Raw genomic sequence first — 14,511 nt, forward strand, 5'->3', positions numbered from 1 at the left:
CCCATGATGTTGGCCTCAGTACATTTTAAAAACCCCGTTAGGTGGCACACAAAACATAGTTAAATGTAAGAACAAAGTAAGTGCGATTACAGAGTCATTTTAAAAGTTTTAACTACCTGATGTTAGTTCACTGTTAGGTAGAATACACGATAATAACCTTCTGCAAATAGAAATGAGAGAAGGTAAACACTGAAATTCTGCGGGCTGTAATGACTTGCTATAAAAGTTTAGCAATATATTTATTTAAAACATTCATTAGCTGCCTTTCTTCCTTATGGAGCTCAATACGTAGATAACCAGAATTTGAAATCGTGAGTTAGGACTGCTAGTAAATTAACCAAAATAAAATTATCTTCAGCTGCCTCCTAAAGATTGAACCAAGTGTAGGGCTGTAAAGGTCAAAACCAGCACCTTGAATTGGGTTTGGGAGCAGATTGGAAGCCAGTGTAATTGCTGTAGTGTTGGGGTCATAGGCTCTAGATAGCTGGCCTTTACCAGCAGTCTAGCTGTAGTATTCTTTACTCTGTATCGTCTATGCTGTGCAAGTGAGTGGCCGTTCATTAACACAGGATGCCACGCTCAGCAGCAGTCTGGAGCTGTCTTCCATTGGCCATTGCCCATTTTTAAGATTGCGGCTGTTATATTTTGCTCAGAATTAGAGGGAACATTGGCCTCTGTACTAGCTTCAGCTTCTGAACGCTCTTCGAGGGGTAGGCCAAAGTAAAGTGCATTGCAGCAGTCCAGTCTAGATGTAACTAAGGCATGGATCACTGCTGCGACTGACCAAGGAATTGACACACAAGCTGAAGCTGGGCAAAACCACTCTGAGCCACCACAACTGCCTGGTTTTCTAAGATGACAGTTGTGTTGACAAGTACCACTCCCAAGCTGTGAACATGGCTTTCCAAGGGTGTATAACCTTTGGGAATGACCTCTCCAAGACAGGAGAGATCTGAAGTCCCTGTTCTGCCTGTCTGCCAACCCAGAGAATCTCTGTCTCGTTAGGATTGCTCTTCAGAGATGTTCTACGCAGAGCTAAACTTTTTTACTATACAAGCTGACACGAAGAGTTGGTTTGTACAGTCATCCAGGAAGGTCTTAAAACAGCCTATCAACTACGGTTTATTTTGAATGCTACAAATGAATGCACTAAATCATACCCTCATATGGGCAGCCGTAGAGGAACACCTATGTGAGGAGCAGAGGTGTTCCCTCAAACCCCTCTTGTCGTTTTCTTTACCCTAATAGTTTTCAAGTTGGGTTGCGAGGTGTCCAGTTTGGAACAGGACAGTCCAGTGTTGTTCCTTTCTGCTCAGTAAGTAAACTGAGAAAATACTAGACCTATAAACGAATGAGTTGTCTCTTTTATTATGCCACTTTTATCCTGAATAAAATATAATTTGCTAAGCAAAGTTTTTAAGTCCAGCGGCACATTTTAAGTCAAAATAAGTTTTATTGGCGTCAAAGAGAGCCAGTTTGGTGTAGTGGTGAAGTGTGCGGACTCTTATCTGGGAAAACCGGGTTTGACTCCCCACTCCTCGCAGCTGCTGGAATGGCTTTGGGTCAGTCATAGCTCTGGCAGAAGTTGTCCTTGAAAGGGCAGCTGCTGTAAGAGCTCTCTCAGCCCCACCCACCTCACAGGGTGTCTGTTGTGGGGGGAGAAGATATAGGAGATCGTAAGCCGCTCTGAGTCTCTGATTCAGAGAGAAGGGCGGGATATAAATCTGCAATCATCATCATCAAAGGTGCCAGTGGACTTCAGACCTAGTATGGCTGCCCCCCTGTGTATATATAATTTGCTAGCCTTTGTATCCCTGCACAGCTATACTCTGCAGATTTTGAATTCGTGGTTTCGGTGGGCTTAGACTGAAAGTAACTGCATAAAGACCTCAAAAGGTTTTGCTTTTCAATAGCTGTAAAAGAGCACTGTAAACACAAACTAGTATTGGCTTTTGTCTGTTGAATTTCTATCTGCTGCTCAACACTTAAATTACGATTGTGATATTAGAGACGTTAGGGGGTTTTTTTAGAACAAATATAGAAATGTATAACTACCAAGTTAAAATAGATTTGTTAAGCTTTAAGGCGCGGCAGGATTCTCTGGCCTGGTTCTCACAAATACAATAAACCCGGATCTGGACCGCACTGTCAGTTTCAAAATGGACCAGCTGTCATATTCAAAAAGAAACAACAAATAGAGCCAGTGTGGTGTAGTATTTGGAGTATAGGGCTAGGATCTGGGAGGACCCAGCTTCCAATCCCCATTCTACCATGAAAGCTTTGCTGGATGAATTTGGGCTAGTCACACACTTCCAGCCTAACCTACCTCATAGGGTTGTTCTGAGGATAAAATGGAGTAGAGAGTGATGTAGCTTGCTTTGGATCCCTGTTGAGGAGAAAAGTGGCGAGTATTTTTGTTGAAACCATGCAACAACCCCGTTTTCAAAGCGTACTGTACGGCTGATACAATGTACAGTTGAATTTTGTATATTCCCATTTCCTGAATATTCGATGCAAATGAATGGCATGGAATTGAAACAGCATGGTGTACCTGATTCTGTGGAACTATAGCATGGTAGCTAAGCCTGATTTGCAAATCAGGAAAAGCACTGGTCAAAGTTTGCCTCTGCGAGGAACTCCTGGTTTTATGCAAATATGCTTTTCATTTTTGTCCCCCCCATTGCTTTCTAAATTGCATATTGGAAAGGTCCTAAGATTAACCTTGTGTTATTAATTCTGTGGAGATGTTAAGACTTCTGTATTTTAATTGTACTTCATTTATTAACTGCCTTTCCTGATGAGATCTGAAGGCGGAATAAACCAATGTCCTAAAGACTAGTATAGCACATTCAATAAAGTGCCGTAAGAGGAGGGTAAGAGAGATTCTGCAGATTAACACCAAGGATGCAGGACTGTCAGCATTTCATTGTCTTTGATAGGTAAACTTGTGGTTTTGCGGATTTTTTAATAGTACATTGCAGGGTGGCCAAACTGCGGCTCAGGGTTAGGAGCCACATGTGGCAACTTTCACACACATTGTGTGCTCTTGAAGCCCCCACCACCCCATCAATTGGCTTAGAGAAAGAATTTATCTCTTTAAAGTATTCTGTCAAGCCAGCTGGCAGATTGAAGAATGCATTTAAATTTACAGTTGCTTTCTTTCCATCCCTCCCTCATCTACCTTCCTTCCCTCTGTCTTGCGGCTCTCAAACATCTGGTGTTTGTTTTGTGTGGCTCTGTTGCTTTAAGCAAGTTTGGCCACCCCTGGTATATTGTTTTATTTTTGTGATCCCCTCCCCGCCCCCCAGGTTGGAGCTGGGAAAGGCTTAGTTAAAATATTCTAAAAAGCAGAAGTGGTCCAATGGTTTAAAAAACCCCTCTACAACAGGGGTGGCCAACGGTAGCTCTCCAGATGTTTTTGCCAACAACTCCCATCAGACCCAGCCATTGGCTATGCTGGCTGGGGCTGATGGGAGTTGTCGGCAAAAAAACATCTGGAGAGCTACCGTTGGCCACCCCCGCTCTACAATGGGTTTTTCTTTTAAAAAGTACAAGCTGCCAAATCCTCCTGCTGTGCTCCCCCCCCCCCCGGCCAGTTTGGGTATATATGTGTCAAGTTTCCGTGTATTATCTGTGTCTCTGATGTAGTGTCGAGAATGTGTCAGTAGAATCGAAACTTAACCCTTAAACTTGAATTTTCAATACAAGTGTTTCTTCCAAGCACCTCAACGTATTGCAATGTGAATTAGACCTGGCATTTCTAACATGCCAAAAAGCATCTTCCATGAATTATTGTTGTTATTAAATCTTTAAGGATCTGTGCAACTTTACTCCATCCCGTGGAAACAGAAGTTACGACCCGCATCCTCTGAACCAGCCGTGTTGCCCATAAACAGTCAAAACTGCCCCCTTCCCGGCTTACACTCCGCTTCGAAGGCCTTATGGGTACTGTAGTTTTCAAGCTTCCCTTTGCCTCCTATCACCTCAACGCCTGCGCAGGAGCCAGACACGCCGATTGGTTCGGAAGCGACGCGTCCCGGCCAATCAGCACTGCCGGGCGAAGGGCGAGAGGTTTAGATTCGAACGCCGCGGCTGAGGGGAAAGGGGGCGAGCGACGCATAGCTACAACAACAAGAGGGAGGGGAGAGCCAGAGGCGGACCTGCGGCGCAGGCGCAGTCCGCGCGAGCCCCGTCTCGAGCCGCCGGCTGGCGCGCGACCCCCCCCTCCCCCCACCTCTCTGAGGCGATGCTGACAGGAGACGAAGACGAGGCGGCGGGCGGGACTGCCGGAGGGGGCGCTCCTTCCCTCAGCCCGGCCGCGACGGCCGAGGCCGCCCTCCTCATCCCCCCCGCCGGGCGAGAAGAAGCCGAGGATGACGCCGAGGAAGATGAGGAGAAGAAGGAAGAGGAGGAGGAGGAAGAAGAAGAAGCCGAGGCGGAGCGGGACACCCGGCAGCGCTACGAGGAGCTGTGCGGGAGCCTCAACATGGACGAGCGCGCCCGAGCCGAGGCCTGGCTCAACTACCAGAGCATGAAGCGCAACTACACCCTGGAGGTGAGGGATAGGGCGGGGCGAGTGTCAATCATGAGGAGGGGGAAGGGGCGGGGCGAATCGGAAGCTAGTCGCGCGAGCCCTTGAGGGGCGGGACTAGGCAGAAGAGGGGCGGGGCGAATCGGAAGGAGGTGGGAGTTCGGGGGAGGGGCGAGGCAGGAGGGCGTGGGGGCGGGGCTTGGAAAGAAGGGGCGGAGCCTGGTGAGGCGCTCAACTCTGGTCTGGGACAGGTAGATGGCCAGACTTGCTTAACGTGAGAGCCGCATAGTGAACGTCAGAGGTTTGAGAGCTGCGAGACAGGGAGGAAGGAAGGAAGAAAAACAGATAGGGAAAGGAGAGGGGGAGTGAGAAAAATAGGGAAAGGAGAGGCAGAAAGAAAGCAACTTTAACTTTAAATGCATTTTCCAAGCCGCTGGATGGCTTGGCTTAGAGAAGTGATTTAGAGTGAGAAATGGCCTCCTCCAGGTTGACTGGCAGCGTGGTGGGGGTTTCAAGGGCCACACAATATTTGTGAAAGAGCCACAGTTTGGCCACCCCAAACTGGGCTAGGCCAAAGAGGGGGGTGAGTGCTTGGGGGCAGAAGAGGGGGATGAGTGCTTGGGGGCAGGGCTTGGAAAGAAGGGGTGGGGCCTGATGAGGGGCACTCACCTTTGGGAAATGACAGGAGATTTGGGAGTGGAGCTTGGAGAGGGCAGGATTTGGGAAGGGGGGGAACCTCGCGGAGGTGCAATGGCAAAGAGGCAACCCTTCTTCCAGATAGCCATTTTCTCCCGGGGAGCTGACATGCCTCGTCTGGAGATCAGCTGTAATTCTGAGAGATATCCAGGCGCCAACTGGAGTTTTGGCAACAAATGGGAAAAATACACGGATGGGTGGTTGTTGTGAAGAGAACCGTGCATAAAAATTACACTACACAATTTTAATATATTTTCATTAAGCTGATTGTTCCAGTTTATGAACTCCAAAGTGCAAAAAGCACACGTTTTTACACACAAGTAAAGCACACCAATAACCACAACAAACTCAGTGTTGCCGTTGTGGTGTACTCAGTACTGTTGCCGTTGTGGTGTAGTGTTGAAAATCTTTTGCTGACAATTCCAATGAAAAAAATTATGAATAATTTGAGGATGACACGTGTGTTTTTTTGCACTCTGGAGTTCATAAATTGGAATAATCAGCTTAATGAAAATATGTTAAGATTGTGTAATTTTTATGCAGGGTTCTCTCCAGGACACCTACCTGGAGGTTGGCAGCTTTAGGCACAAGACAGGATTATACCTGGAAGTGTAAAGGTGGAAAGGGGATAGCAGTGTTGACACCCAAGAAGTGGTAATGAGGTGGATTTGTCTGACCTCCAACAAATTAGCTCAGCTTTTTCAGCTTGCTTGCCTTGCCTTTGTGGGATAAATAACTATGGTGTTGGACTAAGATCTGGGATCAACTGTTCCCTCTGCCACAGTTTTCTAGATGATTTTGGCCTGGTCGGTTTTGTTTACTCTGATTTCCACCGCGGGGTTTTGTGGGGAAGAGAGAACTCTGTGTGTGTGCCACTTTGAGGAAGAGTGGGACAAGAAATGAGCTAGAAAGATTGATGTGTGTGTGTGTGTGCAGGTTCCCATTGCTGGGTGGGAACATGCAGGCAATGATTATCTGTTTAGTTAGCCTGTCGTCTGAATTGTCATTTGAAGAGTGAAGAGAACCTTGCTCTGAACTCACATCCTTGGGGAACTGCACAGACGCATAAGTGTGAAAAGCAAGTCTAGTAGCACCTTAAGGACCAAGAAGTTTTGGTAATGAAGGGAACTTCAACTGTCGAAAACATATACTCTGGAAATCTTGTTATACTTTAAGGTGCTGCTGGACTAGAATCTTGCTTTTCTACACCAGACCGACATAGCTACCCACCTGAAGCTGTAAATGTGATCCTCTAGTCATGCACCCAATTGCATGAATGTTTGGCGGGACAATAAAGGTGATCTGTGATGAAGAACAGCTGGACATAAGGGATTAATTAATTAGATTTCCCAGAAGAGTCATGGCCTTTGTGTATAGGCAAACACCTAAACCATTTTCCTTTTTCGTGTTTAAAAGGTGGCTTTGTATTTTTTTTTTTTTTACCTATTTTCCTGTGAACCATTTTCTGGTCTCAGTTGGCATTTTAGTAGTTCTGTACCATTAAACACAATTTGTCATCTTGCTCCTGCATAGCTTTTGCTGGCCAGGTCCTTTCCAACACATTACAGGCTGTGATCTAGTGAAGTGTTCAGACGGTTCCATGCATCTAAGGGGGTTTCTGGCTTGTATTTCTCAAATGACAAATAGCATTTGAAAGCAAAGCAGCTTTTAAAAACAATTTTCAACAGGGCATGAGTGCCTGATGTTCTCAGGGGACGGATCAAGTATGTTGCTACACATGCCAGATATGGCTCTTTGGATTGCAGAGCTCTTAACCACTCATCTCGGCTGTGCTGCAAGAAACTTGTGTGGGCGTGTGTTTTAATGAATTATTGAATACTGTTTTTTAATATGACAGGGAGACAGTCTGCATTGGCTAGCGTGCTCCTTATATGTGGCTTGCAGAAAATCTGTCCCGACTGTTAGCAGAGGAACTGTTGAAGGAAACTACGTATCCTTAATCAGAATATTGCGCTGCTCAGGGCAAAGGTAATTTGTCATTTTCTAAATAAATAAAAGTTTTAGATTACTGCATATGCTGCAGAAACCTTTCTGATACAGATGAAAGTTGGTTATTATTATATCTGTATCTTGCCTTTTCATTGTGGAAGTGAAGGGGATGTATGTTATGTTCTCTGGAGGTCTTTTCATTCGGGTGCTAAAGGTCATGCTTGACTTCAAGGTTGTTGTTGCATCATACCCTGGGACCGTTTAGATCTCAGTTTTGATGTTTATTACACAAATTCAGTCATCTTCTAACTATTAGATCCATTATTATTACTTTTGCTTACTCTCTGTTGTAACCGTGGGAATTACTGGAATTGAACTGTAAGGTAAAAACTAATGAGATTCAAGTTAAAGATTTCATTCTTGGAACTTGTTGGTATTAACCCATTAGAATTACCACTTGTTTTTATTTGCTGTCAATATATGTTTAAAACCTATTTATGCACAGTATGTCAACCAACAGTACACATGTTTGGGGTTTTTATGATTATGTTAATGGGAGAATAATTTCTAATTAAATTATCATGATTAAAATGAATAAGCTATCAAGTCCAGTTTCTGTACAAACTGAAACATGCTTAAGGTTAAAAAAAAAAAACCAGAAAAACTTGGATGGCTAATAAGTGAAATAAATTAACTTACCGAAACATTGTTAGAATTTATTTTAATTTGCTGTCAGATTTATCTAAAATGGTGGTCACGTTACAAACTGCTTTATCTTCATGGCACGGCGTTGATAGGATTGGCCAACATAGAAGCGCTTAGATCCTGTACCAGCAAGACCAGAATATATATACACAATACCATGAGAGAAACACAGCACATATGTTGGGGGAGGGATAACAAGAAATAAATGCATTGGCAGAGCTCCTTAAACTGCCTTCCCCGCCCGCCCCCCCATAGTTGACTAATACAATTTTGAAAATATGTATCTCTCTTATTATAACCACACTACCTTACCCCCCCAAAAAAATCACAATCCATTTTCAGGAAGGTTGTGTTTCTAAAATGTGTTCAATTTGTCATTTCCATAAGCCTGATCTTCTAAATATCTTCAGTTTGATAGAGTTTTTTAACAAGATGAAGAAATGGGAAGATATGGCAAATCTACCCTCTCAGTTCAGAGAACGTACTGCAAGATTAGAAAGGAACTTTACAGTTTCTGCTGTAATTTTTAAGAAGTATGAACCCATTTTTCAGGATATCTTCAAGCACCCTCAAGAAGACCCACCACGCCAGCAGAGAGGAAGAAAGCAAAGGTGTGGGTTGGTTATTTAACTTAACCATCAAGTGGTAACTGTAATCTAAACACGGTTATTTGGAATTAAACACCCTGCTGATTTCTTTGTAACTCATGGGTGAAATGTTTTCAGCATTTTGAATGCTCGTATATTTGAGCCTTAGGAGGGCTTCCACCACTGTCCCCGGTTACATTCGGTTGTTCCAAGTGTTCTGCCCAAGCTTGACCCTGAAAGCAAGGTATAACCTCCACACCAAAGCCCTGCCCCTTTGCTACAGACCTGTCAAAACAACATGTGCATCTCAGACTGCAGTCACACTGGAGGATTGGTGTAGTCTGGTTGCACCTCAAATTTCCCTGGAACAATTTGTTCTGGAGAGGTTGGGCTTGACATGCCACCCTTACCCCTGACTTGCCCCACGGTTGATGGATTCAGACACCCACTGCATGGTAATAATGGGGGGGAGGGGTTGGGCAGCTTCAGCCTTTGTCCGTATGTGCACAACTGTTCAATCGCTGGAGCAACAATGCGGTGAAGTGCACATTGCTTCATGGAAGGAAAAAATGGCCACCAGAAACTGGAATCCTGTCTTCCTGAATGGGTGGAGTGCATGTTGGAAGATCCAGACACCTGGAAATACAGGGTGAAACCACAAACACCTGTAAAGACTAGAGTTTCCTTGATCCTTGGAAACTCTAGCTCCAAGATGGGTGAGTCCGAGTGCCCCCGACTAGGGGTGGGAGGTAGATGTTGCTGTCTGAACCTGCAATTTAACTCCGCAGGGCAGCAGCAGCTACATCAGATTTAACCTCCCGTGTGACCACAACCTCAGTTCCCATCTCATCTGAAGGCCTCTGTGTATCAAGCTAGAAGGAAAGAATATCCATTGTGTAGCTTCCATAGAACAAACCTGGGTGTGTTGCATTTTGCTTCCCATGAATCAGTGGTGGGGATATATTTGGGGAGCATCTTATTGTGTAGTTGGAAAACATAATAACTTTGTTTCTTTTTTATGGTTTTATTTCTAAAAAGGAGACAACCTTGCACAGTCCCTGAGGTTTTTCAGTTTTGCTGGGTGCTGTTTGTTTATGCAAAAGGTGAGAATCAATATTAGATTTGTCTAAAGTTTTGTTTCTTAACTATGAAATCTTCTGAGGTAGAGTAGGAGTTCACCTTAGTAATATTTTCTGTCATCTTTTGGGTAGCATAGTATTCATTAGCAATATAGAGTTTGTCATTTCAGATCCATGATATCAATCCCCAAAGCTTGAATTTTAGGATATGTACAAAAGATACGTTTAAAGATCTGCTCTATTAGCATATTACCTGAAATATTTCTCACTATCTGTTTTATGTGTTAAATGTGTTCTGTACGGTGTGTTAAATATTATTGATTTTGAATATTAACAAAATAGTATTCTTTTAAATCTGCTGAGATTATTCTAGAAGGAACATTGTTCTGTATCTGTTTTCAGTCAGAATATGTATATGTTTTCAGTCAGAATATGTATCGCACTGCTACAGGACCAACCCTAAATCAGACTTTTCCCTGCAGCCGCTGTGGCCGGACCTGCCTGTCCCACATTGGTCTTGTCAGCCACCAGCGAGCCTGCAGCAAACGTGGACTATTGCACCCTTCTTAAATCTTCGTTCGCGAAGCCAAGCCGAGAGAGAGAGAGAGAGATGTTCTGACCAAACTCCTTTCCCTATTTTCCCCTAAATGTTGGAACTAAATAATCCAGTACTAATGTGCCCTTTCATGACTATCTTACACATAAGTAATTCCCACTGTACTTTCGCCTAAATGTGCCATATTTCCTTAGAAGGCATTAAACACTGTGCTTTACTTGAAAATATTGCACGTGAAATGTTTGTCCATTATTCAGTCTGTTATTTCATAACAAGTTTTAAAATTTCCATCTCTAACTAGATCTTCCAAAGTTCTCACTGTGCCCGTCTTCCAGAGTTCTTGGACCACTGCCCAATCTATTGTTAAAGTTTTTGAAGATAAATTTGGAGTTGCCATAGTTTATTGCCTCATCCACATGCTGTTTTTAATGACCTTTTTTATTGTAGCTTGAGGAAACTAGATGATGGAGTTGTATACTTGTGCAATGGTAGTGAATTATACAATATAAGAACTTCTGGGTTAGATGAGAGTTACTAGGCAATAGGTTTAGATTAATGAAGGGTTGGGTTTAGAGGCTGAAGAATATGGGTTAGAATTTTAGAGTTTGGTATACGGACATGGGGTTGAACAAACAATTCTATGTTATTGCTTCAAGGGAATTTTATCCATATCTTGCCAAAATCATTAATAGGATTTTTGTTTATTTAATACTTATTTGTTAGCCTTCCATTTCCTCAGCATTTAAGAAATTGCTTAAATGTAGCTAATGTGTTCAACGGTAAGAAAATTTTGCTGTTCTAGAATGATACACCGCAGGAAGTATGTAGGGATTTCGAAAGGGAAGAGTTGTCTTAGTCGGCTTGTAAAATCTGAAACTCAGAATTTGACAAATGCAGGTCTCATTTACTTTTGACAGTTAATGGAAGTAGCTAAGTTGTTAACTGTGTTTTTGAAGGTTTCTGCTGGCTTTATCATGGCAACCACATTTCAGGGACAAGCTGGGACTTGTCTGTATGATTGTCTGTTTCCCAGCTTCAAGATCTGTGTTGACCACTTCCTTTCTCTATGCAGAAAGACCTTGCAGCTTTTTTGTGTTTGTTCCTCTTGGTGCCAATGAATTAGCTTGCTGTCTAATGTGCGTGGTAAGACTAGTGCTAACATACTTGAAAGCAGGATGGCTTAGTTATTTTTTTAAATTCTATTTCTCAGAATGTAAATAATCACTGTGAACTGTAGCTTGTCACTGGTTGGAGTGATCCTTCCGGTCAGTAAATGCTTACGATAATATTTCCCCTACTGTTTAATTTTTTTTCTGAAGGCAAGTAGCAAGTTAGTTAGGAAAAAGACTGTTCAGACTATTCTTGGAAATAACTGCAGTTGATAATTACCTTTTGCCTCGACAATATTGTTTTTATCTAAATAAAAATGACTCTCTTATTATTATATATGTTTTAAGTTTATACTGCTGCACTACTACTCCGTGTCAGAAGTTGCAGTTCTGAAGTCAGCATATATTAGGTGCTAGAAGACATTAGCAGTGTGATTCTGAGAATGCTTTCCTGAGAGTAAGACCTGTTGCATAGACCTGAGCAGGACTTGAGTAGACCTGCTTAGGTTTACTCTCCAAATGACCGATGACATTATTATATACCTAAAATTGGTATAATTTGACTGATTGATTTTCATAAATGTATGCATATTCCATAATTCACATAGGTATTTGTATGGTGGGGCTTAGTTATTCTTATGATCTGATTTGTTTTGTATTGATTGCCAGATATATGAAATGCATTGTGATTAGAGTGTTGGTGTAGGGCTGGGAAGGCCTGACTGTAATTCCTCTCTCCCATGGGTGGCCTTGGGCTGGTCACTGTCTTTCAGTCTAGCGTATCTTGTAGGGTCCTTGCGATGAAGAAAGTGTCACATTGAGCTCTTCTGAAGAACGCCTGGTTAAAAATATAGTTACGTAATCGTATGGTTTATGTGCGTTGCATTTGTTTATAACAAACCTAGAATGTTAAGCGCATTGCTTCTCAAGATTCTATAGTCGAATTCAAATGTAATGGGAGCTTCAATTGCAATTTCCGCAGGCAATTTTCCCATGATCAGTGACGACTTAGTCAATTCCTACCATCTTTTATTGTGTGTCCTGGATCTAGTCTACGGAAATGCTCTGCAGTGTCCAAACCGTAAGGAGCTTCTGAATCTTAGCTTTAAAGGTAAATGAAGTGGAATATATATGTGAGGGTGCTCTGATTGGCTCTTTTTAGTTAATTAACTTGCCTGCAAGCATAAGAAATATATATCCTGTATTATTATGAACTGGGCAAATAAGAAGCCCAAGTACGTGTGTGTTTTAATAAACATTTACTAAAAGCTTTCATATTAATGTCAGGAGGGCAACAAAAATATGGAAAATATATTTACTTTTTGTGTCCCCCCCCCCCTTCCAGGATTACCTGAAGACATTCATAGCAAAGATTATAAGCTGTTGTCTGAGCCACCCTGCATCATTGAAAAGCTCTGCTCCCTTCATGACGGTTTAGTATTGGACGCCAAGGGCATTAAAGAGCATTTCTGGAAGCCTTATGTGAGGAAACTCTTTGAGAAAAAGGTACATAACTAGTTCAGAAATAGTAAGGCCTTAATGTCTTAATATTCCTTATTTTGCATATAGTATAACGTTTGTTTGTTTGTTTGTAGATTCTGAAGGGAAAAGAAGAAACTCTGACTGGGTTTTTAGATCCTGGGAATTTTGGAGAGAGTTTGTGAGTACACTAGACCTTTGTTATTTGTAACTGCAGAATTTGGTGTACATCAGAGCTCCTTCAGTTTAGCTCCTCATTCTACTGCAAAGCCTTTCATTTGTCTAGGCTGGGTTTTGACTTCTAATTATGGCTCCAACAAGACCCCATCCCTTATAGCGCCTAGCCTTAGCATTCTTGCCTGGGCCCACATCCTAGTCCCCCTGTAAACTGCATACCAGTTTGAAACTAGTTCCAAAGCAGATTCTTTAAACAGAGACATGGGTGTATTTCACCAGGGACTTAAATGCTAGGGCAACTGTGACGGAACCGGCCTAATTCTGACTTCAGACCCGGTCTTGTCAACTCCCCTTTTGAGTTGCCAACTCCTGAAGGGAGTTTATCTTCTTCCCGCCACTAGGGCACACTGCCACCACCTGCTGAATTTAGAGGTTCCTGACTGAGAGGAACAGGACTCCCAATCCCCCTTCCTGCCAGATCTGAGGTCTGGCCTCAAGGTCCTCTGCCAACCCAGCACCTGGTTATGACAAAAACCAAAGTCCTTCTTTGGGAGACCCCTGGAGGATTGGCACCCTTGCCAACTGTATGCCTTCCCCCTTCCTTGGACTCCCCTCTTGCAGTAGCATGGTCTAAGGTGGTTGGGGAAACTATGTGGTACAGAGGAACTACCTTTTAAAAAGAAAACATTTATTTACAACATACACCTATATACAGGCATTTTTTTTAAAAAGGTGAAGACATAAATTAAGGTAGGGGAAAACGCTCCTTCTTTCCCTGTTATACCATACTTGCCCTGACCATACTATCCTGCACAGGCAGACTCACCAACCCAACTGACTGAACTCAAAGTCCAACTCAAACTGCCGGCTTCCCGCCAAAAATCTCTAATATAAAACCCAGTTCCCGCCCAGAAACTGGTTTTCCCTCCTTCAACCTTCTGGGAGACCAGCCTGAAAGACTTCCTGTTTCTCTAGGGGGCCTCCTCAGAATTGCTACTTCCAGACCGGAGGGGAGGGGGAAGGAGGAATAGAATAGACCCCAAAGCCTGCCTAGAGTTTGAGAGACTCCTCTAACCACTAGGAAAGGAGGAAGCACGTGGAGCGATCTTCCTCCGATCCGGCGCTTCCCCCGCGCCTGCCTGCCTGGCTCCATCTTCTTCAGGCAAGCGCTGGGATCGCTCCACGTGGCCCCACCGCAAACCCAGCGCTTCGCAAGCGCCGGCTGCGGAGGGGGCAGCGTGCTTCCTCCTTGCCTGTGTGCCTGGCTTCAGCTGTGATGTTTAAGCAAGCGCTGGGATCGGAGGGGGGAGGGAGCGATCCCAGCGCTTGCTTTAAACATCACAGCTGAAGCCAGGCACACAGGCAAGGAGGAAGCACGCTGCCCCCTCCGCAGCCGGCGCTTGCGAAGCGCTGGGTTTGCGGTGGGGCCACGTGGAGCGATCCCAGCGCTTGCCTGAAGAAAATGGAGCCAGGCAGGTGCGGGGGAAGCGCCGGATCAGAGGCAGCGGATCGCCCCCCAGGAGGAAGGTGCGTCCTATCCTCCGGAGCGACTTATGGTGCGAAAAATACGGTAAATAACGTGTAGCCATTTTCAAAGTCTCTTCTATGTACAGCATGGAACAAAATTGCTGCCGTGAATTAG

At 43.8% G+C, this 14,511-nt stretch overlaps 1 protein-coding gene across 1 annotated transcript in view; it reads left to right on the top strand.

The window, feature by feature from the left end:
- The first annotated feature begins 4,081 nt into the window (after positions 1-4,081).
- RBL2 (RB transcriptional corepressor like 2) overlaps positions 4,082-14,511 on the top strand; it is a 33,461-nt gene continuing 23,031 nt past the window's right edge. Inside the window, exons 1-7 of the mRNA XM_060253905.1 lie at positions 4,082-4,555; positions 7,086-7,216; positions 8,293-8,493; positions 9,508-9,572; positions 12,196-12,324; positions 12,559-12,719; positions 12,809-12,873. Coding sequence (XP_060109888.1) covers positions 4,247-4,555; positions 7,086-7,216; positions 8,293-8,493; positions 9,508-9,572; positions 12,196-12,324; positions 12,559-12,719; positions 12,809-12,873 — 1,061 coding nt within the window. The 5' untranslated portion in view covers positions 4,082-4,246. The remainder of the gene's footprint in view (positions 4,556-7,085; positions 7,217-8,292; positions 8,494-9,507; positions 9,573-12,195; positions 12,325-12,558; positions 12,720-12,808; positions 12,874-14,511) is intronic.

This window comes from Heteronotia binoei, chromosome 14 (genome assembly GCF_032191835.1).
Source record: "Heteronotia binoei isolate CCM8104 ecotype False Entrance Well chromosome 14, APGP_CSIRO_Hbin_v1, whole genome shotgun sequence".
Taxonomy (NCBI): domain Eukaryota; kingdom Metazoa; phylum Chordata; class Lepidosauria; order Squamata; family Gekkonidae; genus Heteronotia; species Heteronotia binoei.